This window comes from Poecilia reticulata, linkage group LG7, assembly GCF_000633615.1.
Source record: "Poecilia reticulata strain Guanapo linkage group LG7, Guppy_female_1.0+MT, whole genome shotgun sequence".
Lineage (NCBI taxonomy): Eukaryota > Metazoa > Chordata > Actinopteri > Cyprinodontiformes > Poeciliidae > Poecilia > Poecilia reticulata.
In genome coordinates this window covers 19,543,434-19,562,660 of record NC_024337.1, presented here as the reverse complement: position 1 = coordinate 19,562,660, position 19,227 = coordinate 19,543,434, and the positions used below count along the sequence as shown (strand labels likewise).

Below are 19,227 nucleotides of genomic sequence, written 5' to 3'. Positions count from 1 at the left end.
AAGTTAGTAACAAAATTTTAACGTAAAAACGGTATGAATAATAGTTACAATTCTAGATCTGAAAACTAAATATGATATACATGATACATTTCACATTTTTAGTTCCATTTTCAATGCAAGCAGTGAACTGAAAATAGATTAAAAGAGCAAAATTAATTGTACTTAAAAGTCTAAACTTAAAAGTTCCTCAGTCAAGTGATTGTAGCAACTATGTTCCATCAGGGCTGAAAAACAAGTCACACCTGTTTTTCCACCAACACACACACACACACACACACACACCAAAACCAAACCTGAATCTGTGCGTCAGTGTCTGCTTTGATGTGACACATGGGGGCTGACATCACTGTGAATAATAATCCTGACACACTTTAAATGCAGGTTATATCATTTTCAGATAAATGCATCGATACCTGCAGCTCCCAGACTGACTCCACGTTGCAGTAGATGAAGTGTAGAGTTTCGTTTTTAATGAATGAGCCAAACAAGGCAGATGTTTCAGATTTTGATCATGTACTGTATTTGTTTTTAAAGACACAGAAAGAGAGGCTTCAACACAAGTAGAAAGTGCTTTATACAGTTACAGTATATATTTAATGAAAACATACAAATAGTTGAGAAAGTCAACAGGATACGGTTAACAATAAATAGAGAAAAAGTCTTTGAAAAACAACAGACTGGGTCAGTTTGCCAAGTTTACCCCATTTCAGACCCATGAGACAATTCATTTCTTAACAACTTTTTATAAAATACTCAAACCTCAGATAATCTAATTCTACGTTATTTTCCAAAAATTGCCTGCAATTTCCCACTTAACTGACTGCAATTCTGCTTCCTGTTTGGGCCAAATAACGTATGAGATTATGACCCCTTACTAGCCCAAAACAACTGTAAAAGACCTCCTGGTCTCAAAATCACGTTTAAAGGCAGTCGACTACGAGTGGATTAGATAAAAAGTTATTCTAAAGCATTGAAAATCACAGTGGTAAAGAAACGTCCCCTAGATGGGAACAAATTCACAAATGGTCTGTGAGAAGAAGCTGGTGGGAGATGACTCCTATTAGCACCCAAAAAAGTTAGGCTCAAAATGACCAAAACTGCAAAAGTATGAAATGGAGAAGGGTTGAAACAGCCAGCAGCAACCGGTGGGATTAAGTCAAAGAAATTAGCAGACAAAAAAAACAAACATATGTTGTTACAGACTCTAAAAGCTAAATAATATCAAAGACATTATAGCTACCATGAGTCTGATGTAAGAGAAGTAAAACACAAGCTGTGTTTCCATTATAAATGTGTGTAAAACTTTGTTGACTTTCCGAATGTCAACAAACAATTTCACAATTGCGGTGTTTCCGTTAGTTAAAAAAAGCAATTAAAATCACATGTGAATAAGCTTTTTTTCACGCAATAAATCATTTTTAAAAATGCGGCGCCATTATCCTCCTATAGGATAATGGCTATAGGTATGCAACTTCCTGTCTTCATCTTTTCTGCCAATAGCAACATCAGGTAGTTGATCACATGACTTATGTGATGCAAAAAGTGTTTTTATTGCAGTTTTGTGAAATTCACAAATTTTGACATTTCGATTTGAGCTATTAAATGGTCAAAGGAAACACAGATACGGTTAGTGTACAGTAAACCACATGGTATTCAGTGGAAAACAGAAGCATAACAATGTGGTTAAGGCACTCCTTCAGCATTTTAAACCCAGATATAGTCTGCATCAGTCTGTTTTACAATATGTAAAGGTACGTTTGGAAGTTAGTCTCTGAGCAGTCCCAGCTTCTTCAGGGCGTGGCGCCGGTCCTCTTCATTCTCTGGGCGAGGGCAGATCATCACGCTGATGCCTTGAGATCGAGGCAGCCTGGAAGACTCTCTGTGGTGGAATGCCTGTGTCGGTTGGGGCTTCTGGAATTCTGACGTTCCGCTTGCCACCAAACCCTCACCTTTAGCGTGAGAAAAGTCTTTCCCAGTCCCAAGAGAGACAGGTCTTGGCCGAGTGTTGCGCAGTTGCTTTGGGTCTTGCTCGCCACCAGCTACTTCCAATAAGCTCTGATTGGACATCTGGCTGCTCAGACCCAAACCAGATCGCTCCAAGGTTGCAAATTTCATACTGATCACCTTTGGTGACGATGTGTTAGGAAGGGTACTGAAAGTGGCCTCTGTGACAGCAGGAAGTCCGTCACCTGAAGGCCCAAATCCATCGCTGAAAGCTGCAGGTGCTGGGAGGATATCAGCGTCCTGGATGGGAGGAGATACTGAAGAAGCTGATGGTGACACAGTAGGAGCCAACGCAGACTGTTGGAGTACAGGTGCTTGTAGGGGACTAATGACTGGGGTAAGAGATGGTGTTACAGGGGGTGTGTGAGAAGCAGGACTGACTGGAGGAGAGGGGCTCGCCAGTGACCGTTTGTATGCAGCAGACTTCTGAGGAAGCTTAGGGCTTACAGCACGACTTGATTCCTCCTTGTTGTCTTTAAGCAGTCCAAGCTTTTTGAGGGCCTCCATTCGAACCTTCTGAGGGTCCAACAACATCCGATCACTGTGGGAGGGCACCGAATGCCCTGGGTTTCCATGAGAGACATGTGTTGGTGACATCGGTGACTTTAAAATAATGTTTGAAGGTAGCTTCTTAGGTTTTGGTGCCACAGCAGGTGGGTTTCTGGGTTCTGAAGGCTCAGTGGGGGGATTCATTTGGGGTAAAAGGGAAGCAACGTCTGAGGCTTTGCTAGAAGAATCCTCAGCAGTAGAAGAGTCTACAACAGATCTCTTCACAGAGGCTCTCAAGCGCATCTGCTCCAAATCAACAGTTCGTTTTTGCTTTGTGAAGTCGTTAGATGGTGGGGAGACTATGGCTGTGGCCTCTGGTGGCGGGACCACGGTCGTGGCTTCAGATGGCGGGATCACAGTTGTAGCCTCCACGGTCATGACCGCCGGTGGTGGGACCACTGTCATGGCCTCCACAGTCATGGCCTCTGGTGGCGGGACCATAGTCGTGGCTTCAGGTGGCAGGATCACGGTTGTAGCTTCCATGGTCATGGTCTCCGGTGGTGGGACCACTGACATGGCCTCCACGGTCATGGCTGCTGGTGGCGGGACCACCGTCATGGCTTCCAGTAGCAAGTCCGGTTCTGGTTCATCTCTAAAGTCTGTTGGTGGAGGGATTATATCCAGATCATTCTCTGAGGCATCTCCAGAATTTGTGATGTTCTCAAGCTCAAGATCTCCATCTAACTTTGAAACGTCAGTTGTTTTGTCTGATGATGAGGTTGTGTAACCAGAGTTAGACACTGAAGGATCAGTTTCAACTCCCAGGTTCTCTGTTTTAACATTTTTCACGCCGACTGCAGACATGGAAGCAGATTGTGGGTTGGAGTTTTGATTTGCAGCGTGATGCTCAGTTTCACACTCTGTGGTTGATCCAGCAGATGGAGGATCTGCTGTTGTGTGGGGAGTTGGAGAGGATATCCTGAGAATTCCTGATTCGAGCATTTCAGTGGGAAAATCAAAGAAAAAACAAAAGCATTAACATTTCAATCACTGTCATTCATACAGACAGTGCATGTCACATTCAACTAGCGCAGAAATCACCCAAAAAGTATTTGGCAGAGCATACCATTACTTATCTGATCTTGTGGCTCCGTCTTTGACCACACGTCTGGCTCGTCATTTGATAAGCCACTGTCTTCCTGCACTTCCAGTGCTTCAATTGTTTCCTCCAGAAACATCAGACATGCCTTCTCTTCAGCAGATAGGTACTCCATACTATCTTCGCTCTGCAAAACAATAAACAAGCCTAAGTGCACTGAAGTCATTTCAAAGTTCAAAGTCAAAAATGCATAAAATGCCATTATTCTTTCAACTGATCTTACACATTTCTAACACAAAAATACTGAGTAAGAACTGAAACAGGAAGACCAGACAACGATAATGATGTGTCCTCCATCTTGAAGCCTGTCATGCTCTATGGCAATACACACAAAACAGGACAGGAATGTATTGATTTAATGGCTACAGCAGTTTTTGATGTAAAAATTATCTATGCAGGAATTAAGGTTGAGCTCCACAGAAAGTAGAGGGGGCAGATTTCTCCTCGCCCTCCAACAATAGGCCTCCCATTGCAAATAACTTAAGAAACAACTGGAATTTTGGACCCAAGGGAACCAATAAGCTGTGGGAAGAGCACAATGCATGCTATGGCTGGAATGCAGATAGATCTAAGATGGAGTCAACAGCCAGATCACTGAGGTTAGTGCTGGTGTTGAGCAAAACATTGTTCAGGTAGAAATATGTTCCTTTACTGGCAACTTGTTTCAGTGGCATTTTTCCTTGGGTCTTAACCAAAGACAGAAAAATTTAAATACAGATGTCAGTTTTCCTACTTCTTTTAAATCCACAACATGTGTAACGTAGGCGTGAAGTGACGTTTTTGGGTCGAAGGGCATGTTGTTGAGAGAGTACTGCAGAGGTGACAGATGAAATGTGATCATGCATTGGTATCTTTTGGTTGTGTTCTTTGCTGTCTTGTGCTTGTTTTTTTCCTTTCAATATTTTCTAAGACTAAAAACTATTATAAGCTAAATATCTAAACTCAATAAAATCAGAAAACCTGTAAAACTAATGACCCATGGCATTCTCTTGTCTAGTTCATTTTAAAAGGACACTCTTTGTACAACTACTTATACTGAGACATTTTCATTAGGTCTGTAAATTTGCTGAAATACGTCATTACAACCAATCGCAAATCTACGTTCTTCTCTATATTTTGCCAAGCGACCTTAAATAATGGGATAATCTCCCAAAAATCAGATGAAAGACATAAGGAGACTTACAGCGCCACTCACCCAGGCAGAGTTTGTGCTGATTACACTGTCACAGCTCCCTGCACTGTCCATGTTAGTCAATGACTCCATGGCAACGTTGCCTGGCCATGTGCCACTCTTCGACATTGCACGAAGACGCGTGTTAGTGCTGGAGCTATGTGTCACTATCCAGCCTTGCTTGTGTAAATCTCACTCGAAGCCTGTCTGGGAGAGAATCTGTAAAGTCGAGAAGAGAACGTATGAAGAAGACGACAAATAAGTGTTTAAGAAACTTCCAGAAAATAAATGGAAGCATGAGGAATAAACCTTAGCAGGTGAACATGCTAAAGAAGGATCTCAAGACATCAACCAGGAAGCTAAAAGCAGAGTGTAAATCTGTCTTTCAAACAGACAAGAAAGTATGCAACCAAATCAGTTACAAACTGGCTTAAACACAACGAGGTCAATCATTTGGAGTGGCAATTACAAAGCATTGACATTGGTCCCAAAGGAAATATGTGGACAGAAATGAAAAAGTTATGACGCGAGTTTTATCAGGAGGATTGTGTCAAAATTCCATGAAACTATTGGAAGAGATTGTGGAAAAAAAACCTAAAAGTTTTGCACTCATTCACAAATAAAAGTACTTTTATTAATCCTTACTGGGCTAAAGCAGGAAATTTAGTTAAGTCAGATGGTGATAAACAGTGGTTAAGAGTATTTTTATACAGTGTTAGTGAATAACTGGTTTAAACTGCATCTATTAAATAATAATGAACATGGGGCGGGAGGCTAAATATAGCAAGTAAATTAGTACATTTAAAGGCACAATTTCATCAAAGTGATAAATGCCACAACAATCCTACTGACAGCTCAGCAATCTTCATAATGTAACAACTGTCTTGAAATGTATCTCCTTATGCTAATGAGATCGTTAAATAAAAATAATAGCTAAAGTAGAGAACATTTGCGTGGAAAGCCGTGTTTGCATTTAAAAATAAAACATTAACAAGATAGTTGGTCACCATGAAACACAAACATTTCAAGTAATGAGTAAATAATTCTCTTCAATTGATTTTATCATAAAGTGAAAAGCAATTTTTGGTAAAACTTTAAACTTTTACGGTCTGTTAGACCTACAACATCTAATGTACAAGTCAAAATAACTAGATGGTTTCTGTGACGAATGGAGAACCTTGTAAAAGTGTTTATAAACGAACCTCAATGCAGCTTACTGATGTTTTATTTGATAAAGGAAACAACATTCTAAATATTTTCTAGATAAATCAAATTGTAATTATGACATCATAAGGCAAGAAGTGGTTTTTATTTACAGGCATCAGGTAAATGGGGTTGAATACAAAAGTGCATCAAACTTCTTCAAATTTGTATTTCTAAAAATAAAAAAAAGTCATTTAAATCCTACATGTGAATGAATGTATGTGAACCCCATGAATAAAGTGGGTTTCTACCTTAAAACGTTCACATTCATAAGTGGCAATTTGAGTGAACCACATTTACATTTTTCATGTGGTACATGCTTCTTACATGCGATCTTCACATGTGAAATTCATTTTTCTGTAAAGTAAATGAATATAATTCTGGATTTAGATCACAAACTTCACCTCAAGTGGAATTTTTTAAACCTGCTCTTGAACATTTTTTCTCCCTCTTTTCAAGAAAACTTGAAATTCTGGCTTAAAATTGGACGTGCAGCAGAGGACACGATTGAATACAGTCATAATTCAAACATTTTTTGATGAAGTGCTACTAGACTAAGAATAATGAAAAGCTCTATGACGAGACATGAAACAGTGCACTGTGTGTCATGTATAATTTATGCAAAGATAACTGATGTGCTGTGTAGTGCTGCAGAATGTTTCTCTGCTTCCTTGATGTCATTTCAAGCAACTACTTGGTGTTGACAGACCAGTCAAGAGGAAGGCATGCCTGACAAAAACAATACACCCAGTCGTGATTTACTAAAAGGCTACCAGGATGTAAAAAAAATACCTTTGACCTGAAATAGAAGCTAAAAGTTATGTACTAACAGTTTTACTTGAGTTTTCACTTTAACTGCATCAGTGAAAACAACACATAGTCATCACATAAATAGAACATAATGTACTGTAAACGATGTTGTTGCAACCGCATGCAGGTTTCAGACGGCGCTCGCCAAAGTACAGCAAAAATGCCTTTTATTGTTCTCTTATCTCAAAATATTTGAGTGACTACATCGAGCCAGCAGAAATGAAGATTGCACACATACTTTGTTTTCCACAAGTTTGCATGGCATGGATGCAAGATAAGATCATTTATTAGTCTCTCGTAGGAGAAATTTGTCTTGGAAGCAGGGGCAAGACTGCAGTATTTAAAAAGTTTTCTGAAACAAAAATGTAGAAAACATGCATCTTTGAGTGCTGAAGTCATTCATGTCACTAGAAAGTTGGGTGGAGGAGAAGATGCATCAAGTACAGGGATAACGGCAGTCTTATGAGAATTCTAGTGTAAATCCCCTAACATTTTTTAGTAGAGATTCACAAGGTGTATACCACGGACGTATACAGAACATGGGACACACCTGTCATTGAGATAAGGTTTCTACTGAACCAAAGAGGACGTTAGAGGCATCTGAAGGCAGCTAGTAAAGCAACCTGGGCTTCCTCTACACCTCAGCAGGCCCACAGGCTAATTCCTTTCATGCCATACTGCATTGCTGCAGTAATTCATGCAAAAGGAGGTCCACCCAAATACTGAGTGCATAGAAATGTAGACACTTTTTAGAAGTCTGACATTTTTGTTTAAAATAGTATTTTTTTTATTTATCTTTAAATTTTTCGAGACCCTGAATTGAGTTTTTATCGTCTGTAATCCATAATCGTCGAAATTTACAAGGAATACAAGCTAGTGGACAAATCCTAACAAAGATCATATTGTTTACTGAACGGATAGGAAGTGCTTGATCCACGGGGAAGTACGTTATTTTTACGAGATACTAGAAACTAATTTGCAAATCTTGCCATTTTACTTGCAAATCCAACTCAAACATTGCAGGACACCAGAATGGCTTCTCATATTCTGGAAGTGCTGGCATAAACAGCTAGCTAATAGGCAGCTGGGGGAAAAAACCTGATCTTCAAAAAACGCCCACATTAAGAAATGTTTTCTGAAAACATGAGGGGGTTGACTAAGCACATATCGGTCTCCGTGTGAAAGCTTCAATAGCTGCTAATTACTGTGCCTCCCATTAGGACATTCAGATGAGAAAACGCAGGACAGAACCAACTGGCACAACACCTTCCAGGGCAGAACAGGACAAGAAACCTGCAGCGCAACAGTGGCACCCACAGCTGAATCAGACCTCATGGTGTCAGGAATGTCACTCTACTTGCTTCCTTGGCTCCCAGACAAATCTGATTCAGCCAAGGTGACTTGGTCTCACAGTTCACCTGCAGCAAAAAAACTCCTACAACTATTTGAACTAAAATGGGATAATCAGCAGTTTCCATCTGTACATTTTGTGAGCCAGACTTGTTAAAACCCCCAGTACCATAAATTACAGTCTCCAACAGGCAAAACTGCGAGCGTGGTAGTACACAAAGGTCCAAAAAATGTTAAGTATGTTTTCAATGGCAGAAGGTCTGCTTGAACTGGTTAATGGTTACAACATTAACCAGGGCGCTGCCGCTGACCATACAAAGGGTCAGGGGCAGCGCCACACTGAGGAGCTTTAGCCTGCAGGAGTGAATAGAAATAGTTCATTAATGTTTAGCTTGAGGAATCCGTGCTGAAAAACCTTTATTTACTTACTTTTATTTTATTTAATGGGCAAATTTTAGCACTTATCCTCAATCAATATCCACTAAAGCACACACACAAAAATCTATAATAAAACGAAGTGATATCGACGCACCACAACGAAAGATACATGAAAAGCAGAGCTGTTTTAGTTTTTAAAGTCTCCCTACGAAAAATGATAAAACAACCCTCATCTCTAACGAGAGAAAATTCGATTAAAACAACCCCCACACAGAAGTGTATTTTTATAATCTCATGCTGAAGAACTTGTGGTTTTTAATAGTCTAAGGCAGCGTTGTTTTCCTTCGTGTTCATTCGTAAATAAAAGAAACGCGTCACATCAGGAAAATGTCCCAATAACTTACCCGAGGGCGCACAGAAAGTTTTGAATTCCGCAGTATCTTCGGTACTCTTGGTCCTCACAGACACACACAAAGCTGTTGTCCACTCTCAGTCCATAGCAGATATAAAACCTCGCACAGCCGGGGGCTGTTCCTGGAAACAAAACTGCGCAAGGAGCTGACCGTACAGGTGTGAAACCACCTTCAGGACTACAGACAGGTAAGGCATCCACTTCCGCATATGGTGGGGAGGGACCAATCAGAGCACGGCTCCCGAGCCGTTTCCAAGGTGACAGCAGCGGCAGGCAAATGAGCACAACCCAAAATTGGCCAAACGTATTTACGTGGAATCAGATTTTTATTTATGTTAATAAACACAGAAAGTGAATTTTACGAACATATAATTCAATGCTTTTTTAAAATAATTTTTATTGCAGGCTTGTGGTTGTGTCATTGTGTTAGGGTTCTTCAAAAGGGGATATCCTTCCTGCTAATTATTTCAGTTTATTTTGTAGAACATTTGTCATTGATGCACCATCAAAACATAAACTCACTGGTCACTTTGTGGACAAGTGGAACAGACACACACACACAAACCCCTTGTGTCATCAGATCTGCCTTAATTCCTCTCGACAGTGATTTAACACGGTATCAGAAACATTTTTTAGATGTTTAGGATTTTTGGTCCATTTTGACATCATAGCATCGAACAATTGTGTTGCGAGATGAACATCCATGATGCAAATCTCCATTTTCATCTTACTCCAAAGATGCTTTGTTGAACATGGATCTGCTGACTGTGGAAGCCATAGGAATACAATGAACTCGTCGTTTTCAAGAAACCAGTTTGACATGATTTAAGCTTTGTGCCATTGTGAAATTATCCTGATGGAGGTAGTAATAAGAGACTGGGTACACTCTGGTCTTAAAAGGACGGACACGGTCAGTGAAAACTCTCAGAATGTCTCTGGCATTTAAAAAAGCTCAATTGATCTTGAGTGTTCAACATTACACCATCATTAGCATGAAGCACTGAAACATGACATGAGATCCGTGTCTTCATCATAGCTAAATTTTGACCCTATTAGCTAAATGTTGGCGCCAAAACAGTCTCACCAGGCCAGGTTTTATTTTTGCTAGGCTTCGCTTACACTACACTTCAAATGACATTAAGTCATTACAAGTCAGTTTTAGCTGGTTGAGTGTCACAGCGTATGTGTAAGACCTTATTCCAAAAGCAGAAGTACCTGTCAGTGGGTTTATTATTCCAGGAATAGCACCACATGTTTGTGACTATGTAAATTGAAATCACCACCGTCCTCCGCCTTATTCCCCTCGAGTTTTTTTTTATTGCAGGCCAATGGCACTACATTTTACTTTTCAGAATAAAGAAGCATTGTTAACATCATTTGACAGAATTATCAGGTCCTTTACCTCCCAAGTTCACAGCTACATAACTTCACAACCAGAATTAAACTAGTAGGCCATTTTAGATGAGATATAAACTGGTCACTTTTAGAACATGGCAGAAACTTTCAGCAATCAGTGCTCTCACGCAGCTACACTTCACTTAAACAAAAATAATTGTAGGAAGGCTTCATAGTTGTCCGCTGAAGTCAATTCTTTGCTGCAGTAATTTTCTCCTGTTGACTCATTTAACAACAATTGGAATGACAGCTTGAATATTTGAAATTATTTACAGCTGACAAAAATAAACATGTAGGGCAGGTAAACAGAAATGCTTTCACCTTGAGCATATTCATAACACATTATAGTAATGAGAAGGAAAATGGAAAATAATACATAATAAACCTTGTAATAATGCTTTGGTTGTGAAATCAAAGCATCAATCAAAGCAGTTTGGAGGCAGAGTTACCCAAGTCAACCTGAACACATTCATTTGGCCAAACCATGTCGACACGAAAAAACTAGTTGGGTTACATGTTTAACCAATATGCTGTTGAGAAAGAAGGTAGACAGTTTTAACCAAACAGTGGGTCAAAACACGATCAGTCTAAGCTGGTATCTGTACTCAGGATGAAAAAAAGCTATTGTAAAACTTTCTACAATAAAACAAAGCAAAATTACAAAGAAATACAGGCTTGAAATATATCATTATGTATAATGAGATTACAGAAAATTTACATTTTGTGTAGACTTTTTAAATTCCACTGTATGTATGAATCTCAACAGCATGAGTGTGCACAGATGATAGAAGTATAAGACCTTACAAAAACATAAAATACAAAAAACAAAGATTCAACGAAGGAAGTAATCCCAACATTTATTAGTTTTACAATTATGAAAAATAACTATAAAAAAGACTGGAAGCCCAAGATTATTTACAATCTTTTTTTTTTTTATGAATTGAGGTCCCTCTGAGTCAATTCCTCAGCCTTTTTTCTTTTTAAATCACAGGGTATTTATTCACGATATGTTTTAGTTTATAAGACATAGTCCTTTGCTTTGACAAAAACATCAAAAATTATATACGTACATACATACATACATATACACATACATACACATATATATATATATATATATATATAGATAACTATAAAAGCCAAAATCATTCAAGTATCAAAATACAGACTGCTCTAGAATCATGTACATTTCCATTCTCAACATATCAGATTAGTTCCAAAAAAAAAAAATGTCTCCTGATCCTTGGCAATGTGCAAAAGCAGCACTGGATCAGGTCGATGGCTAAAAGGTGCCCACACCGGGATGCTGAAGAGGGCGCACCAGTGTGTCGCCACACATACCACAGTTAAACCGTTAAGTACCCAGACTCACACTGATGCACCCAATAGTACCATTAACAGTCAACGTACAGGGAGTTTACCTGGAAAAAACATGTTGTACCCTATTGTTCTGTTCTGCAGCTTAAAAAAATAAAAAGTCGTACCAGCCTGCATGGCAGGTTTTGGTGAATAATCTTGGTAGGATTAAATTAAACAATGGGGGAAGGAAAAAGGAGAGGGCGCCAGTCATGATCCCGTTCCAGCATTAGGACACTAGCAGTTCCATAAAATGAATAAAACCAACAAAATAAGAATCAAATCAAATAAAAGTGGGATTTCATTGAGAGATAAGTCTTTGTAGTGTTGGTTAAAATGTTTCTCCCATGCAGGAATATACTAGGCTGATGGTTATGGAGTGAAGCTCCGATATCTGAACACAAAGGGTAGTCTGTGCGTACAGTGTGAGGTCTCTCTCTCTCTCAAAAAAAAAAAAAGATCAATATTCTCACTCGTGCCACTTCTCCTTTCGCTACAGATTTCTGCATCGGAGCACCCAGGTATGTTTTCTCAAACAGTGAACACCAAGTCTCTGTGAGGGAGGCTACAGCTTGTGAATGCATGGAGAGCAGAGACACCGCCACACTCTGATGGGCAGGAAGATGTGTGGAGAGGTCAGACGAAAAGGAGCGGAGCCTCATCTTTGTCTCCGGGTCCGCGTGTGTGCTGCGAGCATGATCGGACTGATGATGCGATGAGCTGCTGCTTATCACTTTTCGATAAAAAAAACACACAAAAACAAACAAACAAAAAAAAAAAACGCCAGCTCATCCCCATCATGCAACAGGTTTCATTCCCATCCCGTCTCGCTTAATGGGAGGAGCAGCGACATTCAGCTAAGAGAGTAGGGAGGGACACGCAGACACATGCACACAATGTAAGATGATTAAAATGGAGTGAAAACAGAAAACACATGTTCACACAAACTGTTCCTCCCTTTATGTAATGCTTAACTCTTTTTTTTTCCAGCAGCAATGTATTTAACAAGTATCATTGGCAATATTACAGAAAGGCAATGCAAACAGGATGAATACTGAAGGCATTTGTTGTGAAAAGAAGAAAAGAAGGGAGAGCTACACAGAGGAAATGCTGTTATTTTTATACCAAAAAAATGGTAAAAGTGCTTAATTACTGTCAGTTCACTGTAGAAAAATCATCTGGCTGCACCCTTTTGCTCTGATTGGACAAATTAGAGCATAACAGTCCAAATATACAGTACCTTGCAAAAGTATTCACACATAAGTTTAAAATGTTGTCATCTTAAAACCTCAACGTCTTTTCAGAGACTTTTACTCAACTAGCATCAGGCCACGGAGAAGCTTTTATTTAGGAGGTACAAGAAAGCTTGTTAGAGCTGACCTAAAGTGACAGGAAGTCAGTTGTAACTTTGGAGGAGTTGGAGAGGTACACAGCTCAGGTGGGAAGATAATGTTAAATAGACAACTTTTACACATAAAGCTCTACTTAGAAGCAATATAGGGGACACAGTAAATGGCATATCAAAGAAAAGTTCATAGATGGAGTTCATCCAATCTGAGCTTGAGCTACAATATAAAATCTCAATGCAAACACATGCAACTCTTTTCAGATTGTAATTAGGAAACAAATTGAGAACATGCCTCTTTGATCAGTTATGCACAACTCTATATTGGTTTTCAACAAATAAATGCACAATAAAACAAACATTGAAGTTTGTTTTTGCAACTTAACAAAAAGTGTATAAAAAAAAAATAGCATGAGGTCAACACTTCTGCAAGGCACGTTGATTTGGACGTGTGTCATGTCCTCTTTCTAAGAACAAATCCCCTCTAAACGAGCTCCTCACAGTGCTACAAGAACTCAGCATGGTTTTAAGCAAGCGGCTAATAGTAATAAACCTCCCAAACACTCGCACTCCCACGAAAGAGGAGCAGCCTGCTAAAGCCTGATGGATGCATAGAGTTAGGAGAGCAGATCCACAGTTTTCTTCCGGAAACATCCATCCAGGAATGGGATGAGCACAGCGGGTGGGTTCTCAGATTTTTCTCAGCACTCAGTGAAGTCAAACGATGGAAAGATCAGAGCGAAAAAGCTTCAGAGCGGCCGTCGCCTGATGTAGCGGGAAAGAAAGAGCTCATCACCGAGAGGAAAACAGTACATTTGCAGTCGAAGGGGAAAGAAAGGGAAGCGGTGAGTTAAAGGAGAATATGTTAGTGGCAGACTTGTTGAGTGATTGCGATATCAATGCAGAGTGTAGAAGTGGTGAAGGTTCAACTTGGAGAAGGAGCAACAGAGGCTGGTTAGCTGTCACAGGCTGTGTTGTCAGGAGGTGAGGGGAAGTGGACGTCCAGCGCAAAGGAAAGGGCTGAGTCACAGTGAAAGGCACACAGGAGGAGGGAAGTAGGAACAGCCAGGCCCAGGAAGGAGGAGGACGAGGAGGAGAACGGGGGTCCGGTTAGAAAATGGTGGTCTCATACTTAGTGCTGATTGAGCGTTTGGATTCCTTTGGATCCACGAGCCATGTGGCAGGGGTGTGGGGCTGCGACTCCCCTTCTTGGTCCAGTATGTCTCCCTGTGAGCACAGAGGAGAGAAAACGTTACAATCTTCACTTCACAGCTGAATCTGTCTGTATAAAAGTGTGTTAATATGTTGAAGTGAGTGATCACATAATCTGCTTTGGATTTCTATTGAAGGCATGTAAAATTTTCTCTTTTTTTCTTCCATTGAAAATGGTGCTGCATGTTTAGAGTAAATTCCCTTGAGGAACATACGCCTCTTAACTTTCCATCATGTTTTCTTTCATCACGCAGCTTTTCTGTCTTGGCAACAGAAAAGCGCTCCTTCTGCATGATGCTGCCACCGCCATGTTTCAAAGTGGGGATGGTGAATTCGGGGTTATGTGCAATGCTAGCATTTTTCACCACAGATGACACCATGACTCATCTCTTATTTTATTTAATTTTCATTTGGGAACAATAAAGCATTTTTTAATAGAATCTGGCAAAAGTATCACACATGGAAAACTGAAAACCACAAATTATTCTCTATTCACTTCACAGTCAAGTAGTACTTTGTGTTGGTCAGTCAAACACAATCTCATTGAAATAAAGTTTCTTAGTCATCATCTGAATCCACTCGACTTCTTTAACTTGTTTTGACTCATTCAGATCCGCCTTTATTTTCAACTGGCAGCTGCTCATCTTAAACCCTGGATAAGTAGGTTGAAACTTCAGATCAACTACAATCAAACAGCCAGTGTTGTGTCGTTATGCAACATGGCTTCTCTGAGAAACTCCACCCCATAAATGACTATGACTGGCTCTTTTGAATTGTTGTGCTCTCAATCGTGGCTGTTGTCTCGCTACCGTTCCCAAAGCTGCGGGAACCTTTGAGCTTAATTTAAAATGTTGTAATATTAAGTCCTCTATGCAAATAAAAACATCTAATAACAAAAGTATACATGTGACTTTGGTGGGTAATATGTCTAGTATAATCCAGATAGATTGTCTTACTGTTAGATGTTCACTAGGGGGCAGCAAAGCTAAATAATAGAAAGGAATTCTGAGAGATGGAACAAGATAGACAGGCTGGATGCAGCGACAGGAGAGACCTGTAGGTGGTGCCTGTGCAACAGTCATAGAAACTTAAGATATTTATGATTGCATATGGGCTGCACAGTAGCGCAGTTGGTAGAGCTGTTGCCTTGCAGCAAGAAGGTTCTGGGTTCGATTCCCGGCCCCGGTCCTTCTGCATGGAGCTTGCATGTTCTCCCTGTGCATGCGTGGATTTTCTCTGGGTGCTCCGGTTTCCTCCCCCAGTCCAAAAACATGACTGTCAGGTTAATTGGCCGCTCCAAATTGTGTGTGCGTGTGTGCATGGTTTTGTGTCTCTGTGTTGCCCTGCGACAGACTGGCGACCTGTCCAGGGTGTACCCCGCCTCTCCCCCGGAAAGTTAGCTGGAGATAGGCACCAGTACCTCCCGACCCCACTAAGAGACAAGGGTGTAAAGAAAATGGATGGATGGATGATTGCATATGTATCTGAAAAGGATGGAACACCACTTCAGTGTATTTGCATTTGGAATCATTTTTTTTGTTTGTTTTTTTTGTCCCACTCACCCCCGACTTCCGAACACTCCCTCGCGGCCTGGGCACAGGTCGACTGGACTTGGATTCATTGACGTCTGAGCTGCTTCCCGCAGGGAGACCCTGATGCTGTCTGGTCCTCTGGGCCTGCAGAGCCAGCTGATAGGCCACCTCAAACGCCTGGCCCAGCGTCAGGATAATCTCATAGGTCAGGCTCTAAGCAGAGGCACAAAATCAAAGAGTCAGTTTTTATTTTACAAACTGAATCCTTTTTTTTTTTTTTTACAGTAGTGTAGCTCAAAAAGTAACAACAAAAACCTACTAAATTAGGAGTAACATTTCAAGCTAAAAGTAAACAACTGGTTTCATATTTATGATCACTTTAAGGGGGCGTTTACACGACAACGATCCAACAAAAACGAAACTTTTGTTCCGTTTTTGTTTGATCGTTTACACGATAACGTTCTAATTACGATCTGTGTTTACACAGTAAYSGTRCACATCGAAAACGTGTAATGCTCTCGCTGCGCCTAGTTGGTGCTAGGTTCTTTGAAACTGAGTGCGCATGTGTTTAAAAAAAGTTCAACTTGAAGGCATGTGGATTCGCGTTTCCCTATCAGGTACCGTTCTCCCATAGATTGGGAGAAAACACGCATTGTGAGCGTCTGATTAGGGCGCATGCAGTTGGAAAAAGTGGGATAACTTTGCTGAAACACCTTGTTTGAGCTTTCACGGTGTCTGTAGCGAGCCCCGGACGGGAAGCTGTTTATTGTTTTTACCTTGGAATGGCCAACAGTCTGTTATTCCTATATCAATTTGATAATAGGAGCTCCCGCATTTCCCATATCCGTATCCCCTGTCACCTTTTTCAGCAGTTAAAACAGTTCAATCCGTTGCTAACAAGTCGTAACCTGTTTTTCCGAGCCGCCTTCAAACGCAACATGAACGCTGAGACGCTAACACTGGGTTTACACCTGTGAGGCAGCGAAGGAGACCTGCTGCTGCGCATCTGTGTTAGAATCATGGCAGCAAAACAGAAAAACGTAAATAACTGCAGTTTTTTCCCCAAACTAACCGACTGAGTTGAGTAAAGCTGTTGGATGCAGGTGATAATAGCTAGAAGATGACTAGCTAATATCAATACAGCACGTTAAGCTTGTTAACAAGTAGCCTGTAGGCTACTGATGTTGTCTATGTTCAGCTACGTAGTCTAATTTTGTCCCCCCAAAATAAGTCGGTGCCCCCGTTAAACTCGTCTGGAGCCGGGCTGGTCCTGGTCCGTAGTTCTCTAGATAAGAGCGCTGAACAAGCAGCCGTGTATTTTGCCACCTTGGCTGTGCGGAGCGGTGAAGAGACGCTGAGGGAACCGTATCTGATGGGGAAACAGTAACACCAGCATTGTGAGTAGTTTCTTCTTCTTCTGTGGATTGTAGGAAGCAGCTATGTTTTGCGTCATACTATGCATGAGCTSGGGATTCTCTGGAAGAAAAGATCCGTTTTYTAGGTTTACACGACAACRGAAAACGKTAYGTWTCAGAAACATCRCACTCTGGAACCCGTTTTYAATCTGTGCCGTKGTYAGAGAAAACATTCGGTGGTTTCGTGTAAATGCACACTACAAACGCAACAAAACTCTTCCGTTTCCCCCCGAAATCGTTGTCGTGTAAACGGGGCCTAAGCTTATTAGTGCCCAAAGTCTACTACTAAACTGTAACTAAATACAAAGAGATTTTATTGTTTTCAACATCAAACAAAATTTCAATTCAAAAATTGCAGAGGTTTGATAACATTACTATTACTCCATGACAAATACAAATTAAATCATTTTTTCCATAATAGTGTAATAAAATGTTATATAGCCTTTTATAGGATCAACAATTATTTAAATCTGACCTGGAGTGTACAAAACATAACAAAAAATTACATAATTTCAGTATTTATCTAATAAAGATGAAGAACGTTTTCTATAGCCACAGCTGTCAAATGGCACCAATCAACACACCTACTTACTCGATCACCTATATATATATATATAAGCTGGTGGTATTGGAAGCTATTAGATGTGTTAACACAAATGCAAAAGCAGAAAGATCAACAATCACCTTAAAGAAACGACATTCGCTTTCCTGAAATTGGGTTTTGCCGTCAATGCAGTAGTTTACTCCACAAGCATGTGAGAAGCTGATTAGGTCACATCCAGAAAATGACCCAATTATTCAGATTCTATTTTCCTTCAGTCTTGTTTAATAAAAAAAAACAGTCTATATGCATTAACCTTCAGAAGTGGATCAAGATGCAAATCAGTGTGTTGACGTACCACGTCTATTGTGCTGAAGACATGGCAGTAATGGTGACTGGACTGCAGGTCTTTAGTGATGTAGGCAAACGTACACAGGTCCTCTGGATCCTGGGCTGCACATGATATGTTACGGATCTCGTGCTCTGCGATGATGTTCTGCAACAAAAGGAATATATATTCATGACATTTATGGACGAAATGCAACCAGTACGAGACCTGAAATGCCTCAAGTGGTGAGCGTGAATCTTAGTTACCTTGTTTGCTGCGTCTATAAACTTCACGCCCTTGTAAGTGATCGACAGAACGATAGTTGGGATTTTCCTCATTTGTTCTGTGGATCTCTGGAGAAAAGGCAAGCGTAGGCATATAAACACACAAAGCTGATTTACTTTTGGCTGATCATGCATATATGTTTCTTTATTGCCTCCCAATGTTTGAAGGTCTTATTACATACCCGCATTTTGGCACAAGCATCCTGTGTGGATTCAATACCCCTCAGATCTTTAATCAGCATAGAACCAAGATACTGCAAAAGAGCAGGAAATACGAGGTTACTGATAATTTATAACAAAAGCAGCAACCGAGAAGTCAGAATGAGAAAGTTATTAGCGTACACTAGCTTCATAGGCGCAAGATTCAAATATGAGTTTCTCAGGCTGGTGGTGCCAGTTCTGGACAGGGGCATATGCTGCTAGACTTGGAGGTCGTAAGGTCAGTCGAGGCTCCTGATGAATTTCTTCATATCGCTCCTGAGACGACAAAAAAAAAATAAAAATAAAAAATCAACACAGAAGCCTGGAAGATGGCAACCATACCCACCACATCCCAGAGACGTCAGCTCATACCTGAGGCTTTTGCCTTCCGCTTTGATATCTTTGGGCGACGTCATAATCCGTTTCTGGTGCTTTTTTCCTGCCCGGCTCTGCTGCGGGCAGCAGCAGGTCCATGGAGCGGCCGCTGTAGGGCTCCACGTGACTGAGAGGAGACGAGGTCTGGGATCCCGGCAGGTCCTGACACTGAAGAGAAAAGGTCACACAGAGTTTATCACCTAGCACTTAGTTAAATAAGATAAAAACTTTTATTTCTTTGCAACATGCATATTGATGCAGATAACT

The 19,227-nt window shown here is 40.5% G+C and overlaps 2 protein-coding genes across 11 annotated transcripts in view; both read right to left on the bottom strand.

Annotated features, from left to right (window-relative positions):
* Positions 1-1,526: 1,526 nt before the first annotated feature.
* LOC103467642 (specifically androgen-regulated gene protein-like) lies at positions 1,527-11,415 on the bottom strand. Of its 3 annotated transcripts, none has more exons than XM_008414209.2 (4): positions 8,969-11,415; positions 4,836-5,042; positions 3,620-3,779; positions 1,527-3,482 (listed from the first exon to the last, which is right to left on the bottom strand). In XM_008414209.2, the coding sequence occupies exons 2-4, from the start codon at positions 4,950-4,952 to the stop codon at positions 1,765-1,767; spliced, it is 1,995 nt and encodes a 664-aa protein (XP_008412431.1). In that variant the 5' UTR covers positions 4,953-5,042; positions 8,969-11,415; the 3' UTR covers positions 1,527-1,764. The 3 variants fall into 3 exon arrangements, with proteins under 3 accessions (XP_008412431.1, XP_008412434.1, XP_008412432.1); XM_008414212.2 differs by having other exon boundaries at positions 4,848-5,042; XM_008414210.2 differs by lacking the exons at positions 4,836-5,042; positions 8,969-11,415 and adding an exon at positions 4,386-4,760.
* A 30-nt stretch (positions 11,416-11,445) lies between these two features.
* Positions 11,446-19,227, bottom strand: part of LOC103467942 (ankyrin repeat and SAM domain-containing protein 1A) — a 69,537-nt gene continuing 61,755 nt past the window's right edge. For 6 of the 8 annotated variants that reach the window (XM_017305843.1, XM_017305844.1, XM_017305847.1 and 3 more), the window contains 7 exons: positions 18,958-19,128; positions 18,727-18,861; positions 18,567-18,638; positions 18,367-18,453; positions 18,131-18,268; positions 15,847-16,029; positions 12,665-14,299 (listed from right to left, as the gene is read on the bottom strand). In XM_017305843.1, the coding sequence (XP_017161332.1) occupies positions 14,183-14,299; positions 15,847-16,029; positions 18,131-18,268; positions 18,367-18,453; positions 18,567-18,638; positions 18,727-18,861; positions 18,958-19,128 (903 nt within the window). In that variant the 3' untranslated portion in view covers positions 12,665-14,182. Of the gene's footprint in view, positions 12,585-12,664; positions 14,300-15,846; positions 16,030-18,130; positions 18,269-18,366; positions 18,454-18,566; positions 18,639-18,726; positions 18,862-18,957; positions 19,129-19,227 lie in introns of those variants that run through there. The other 2 variants (XM_017305846.1, XM_017305845.1) reach the window with 2 other exon arrangements.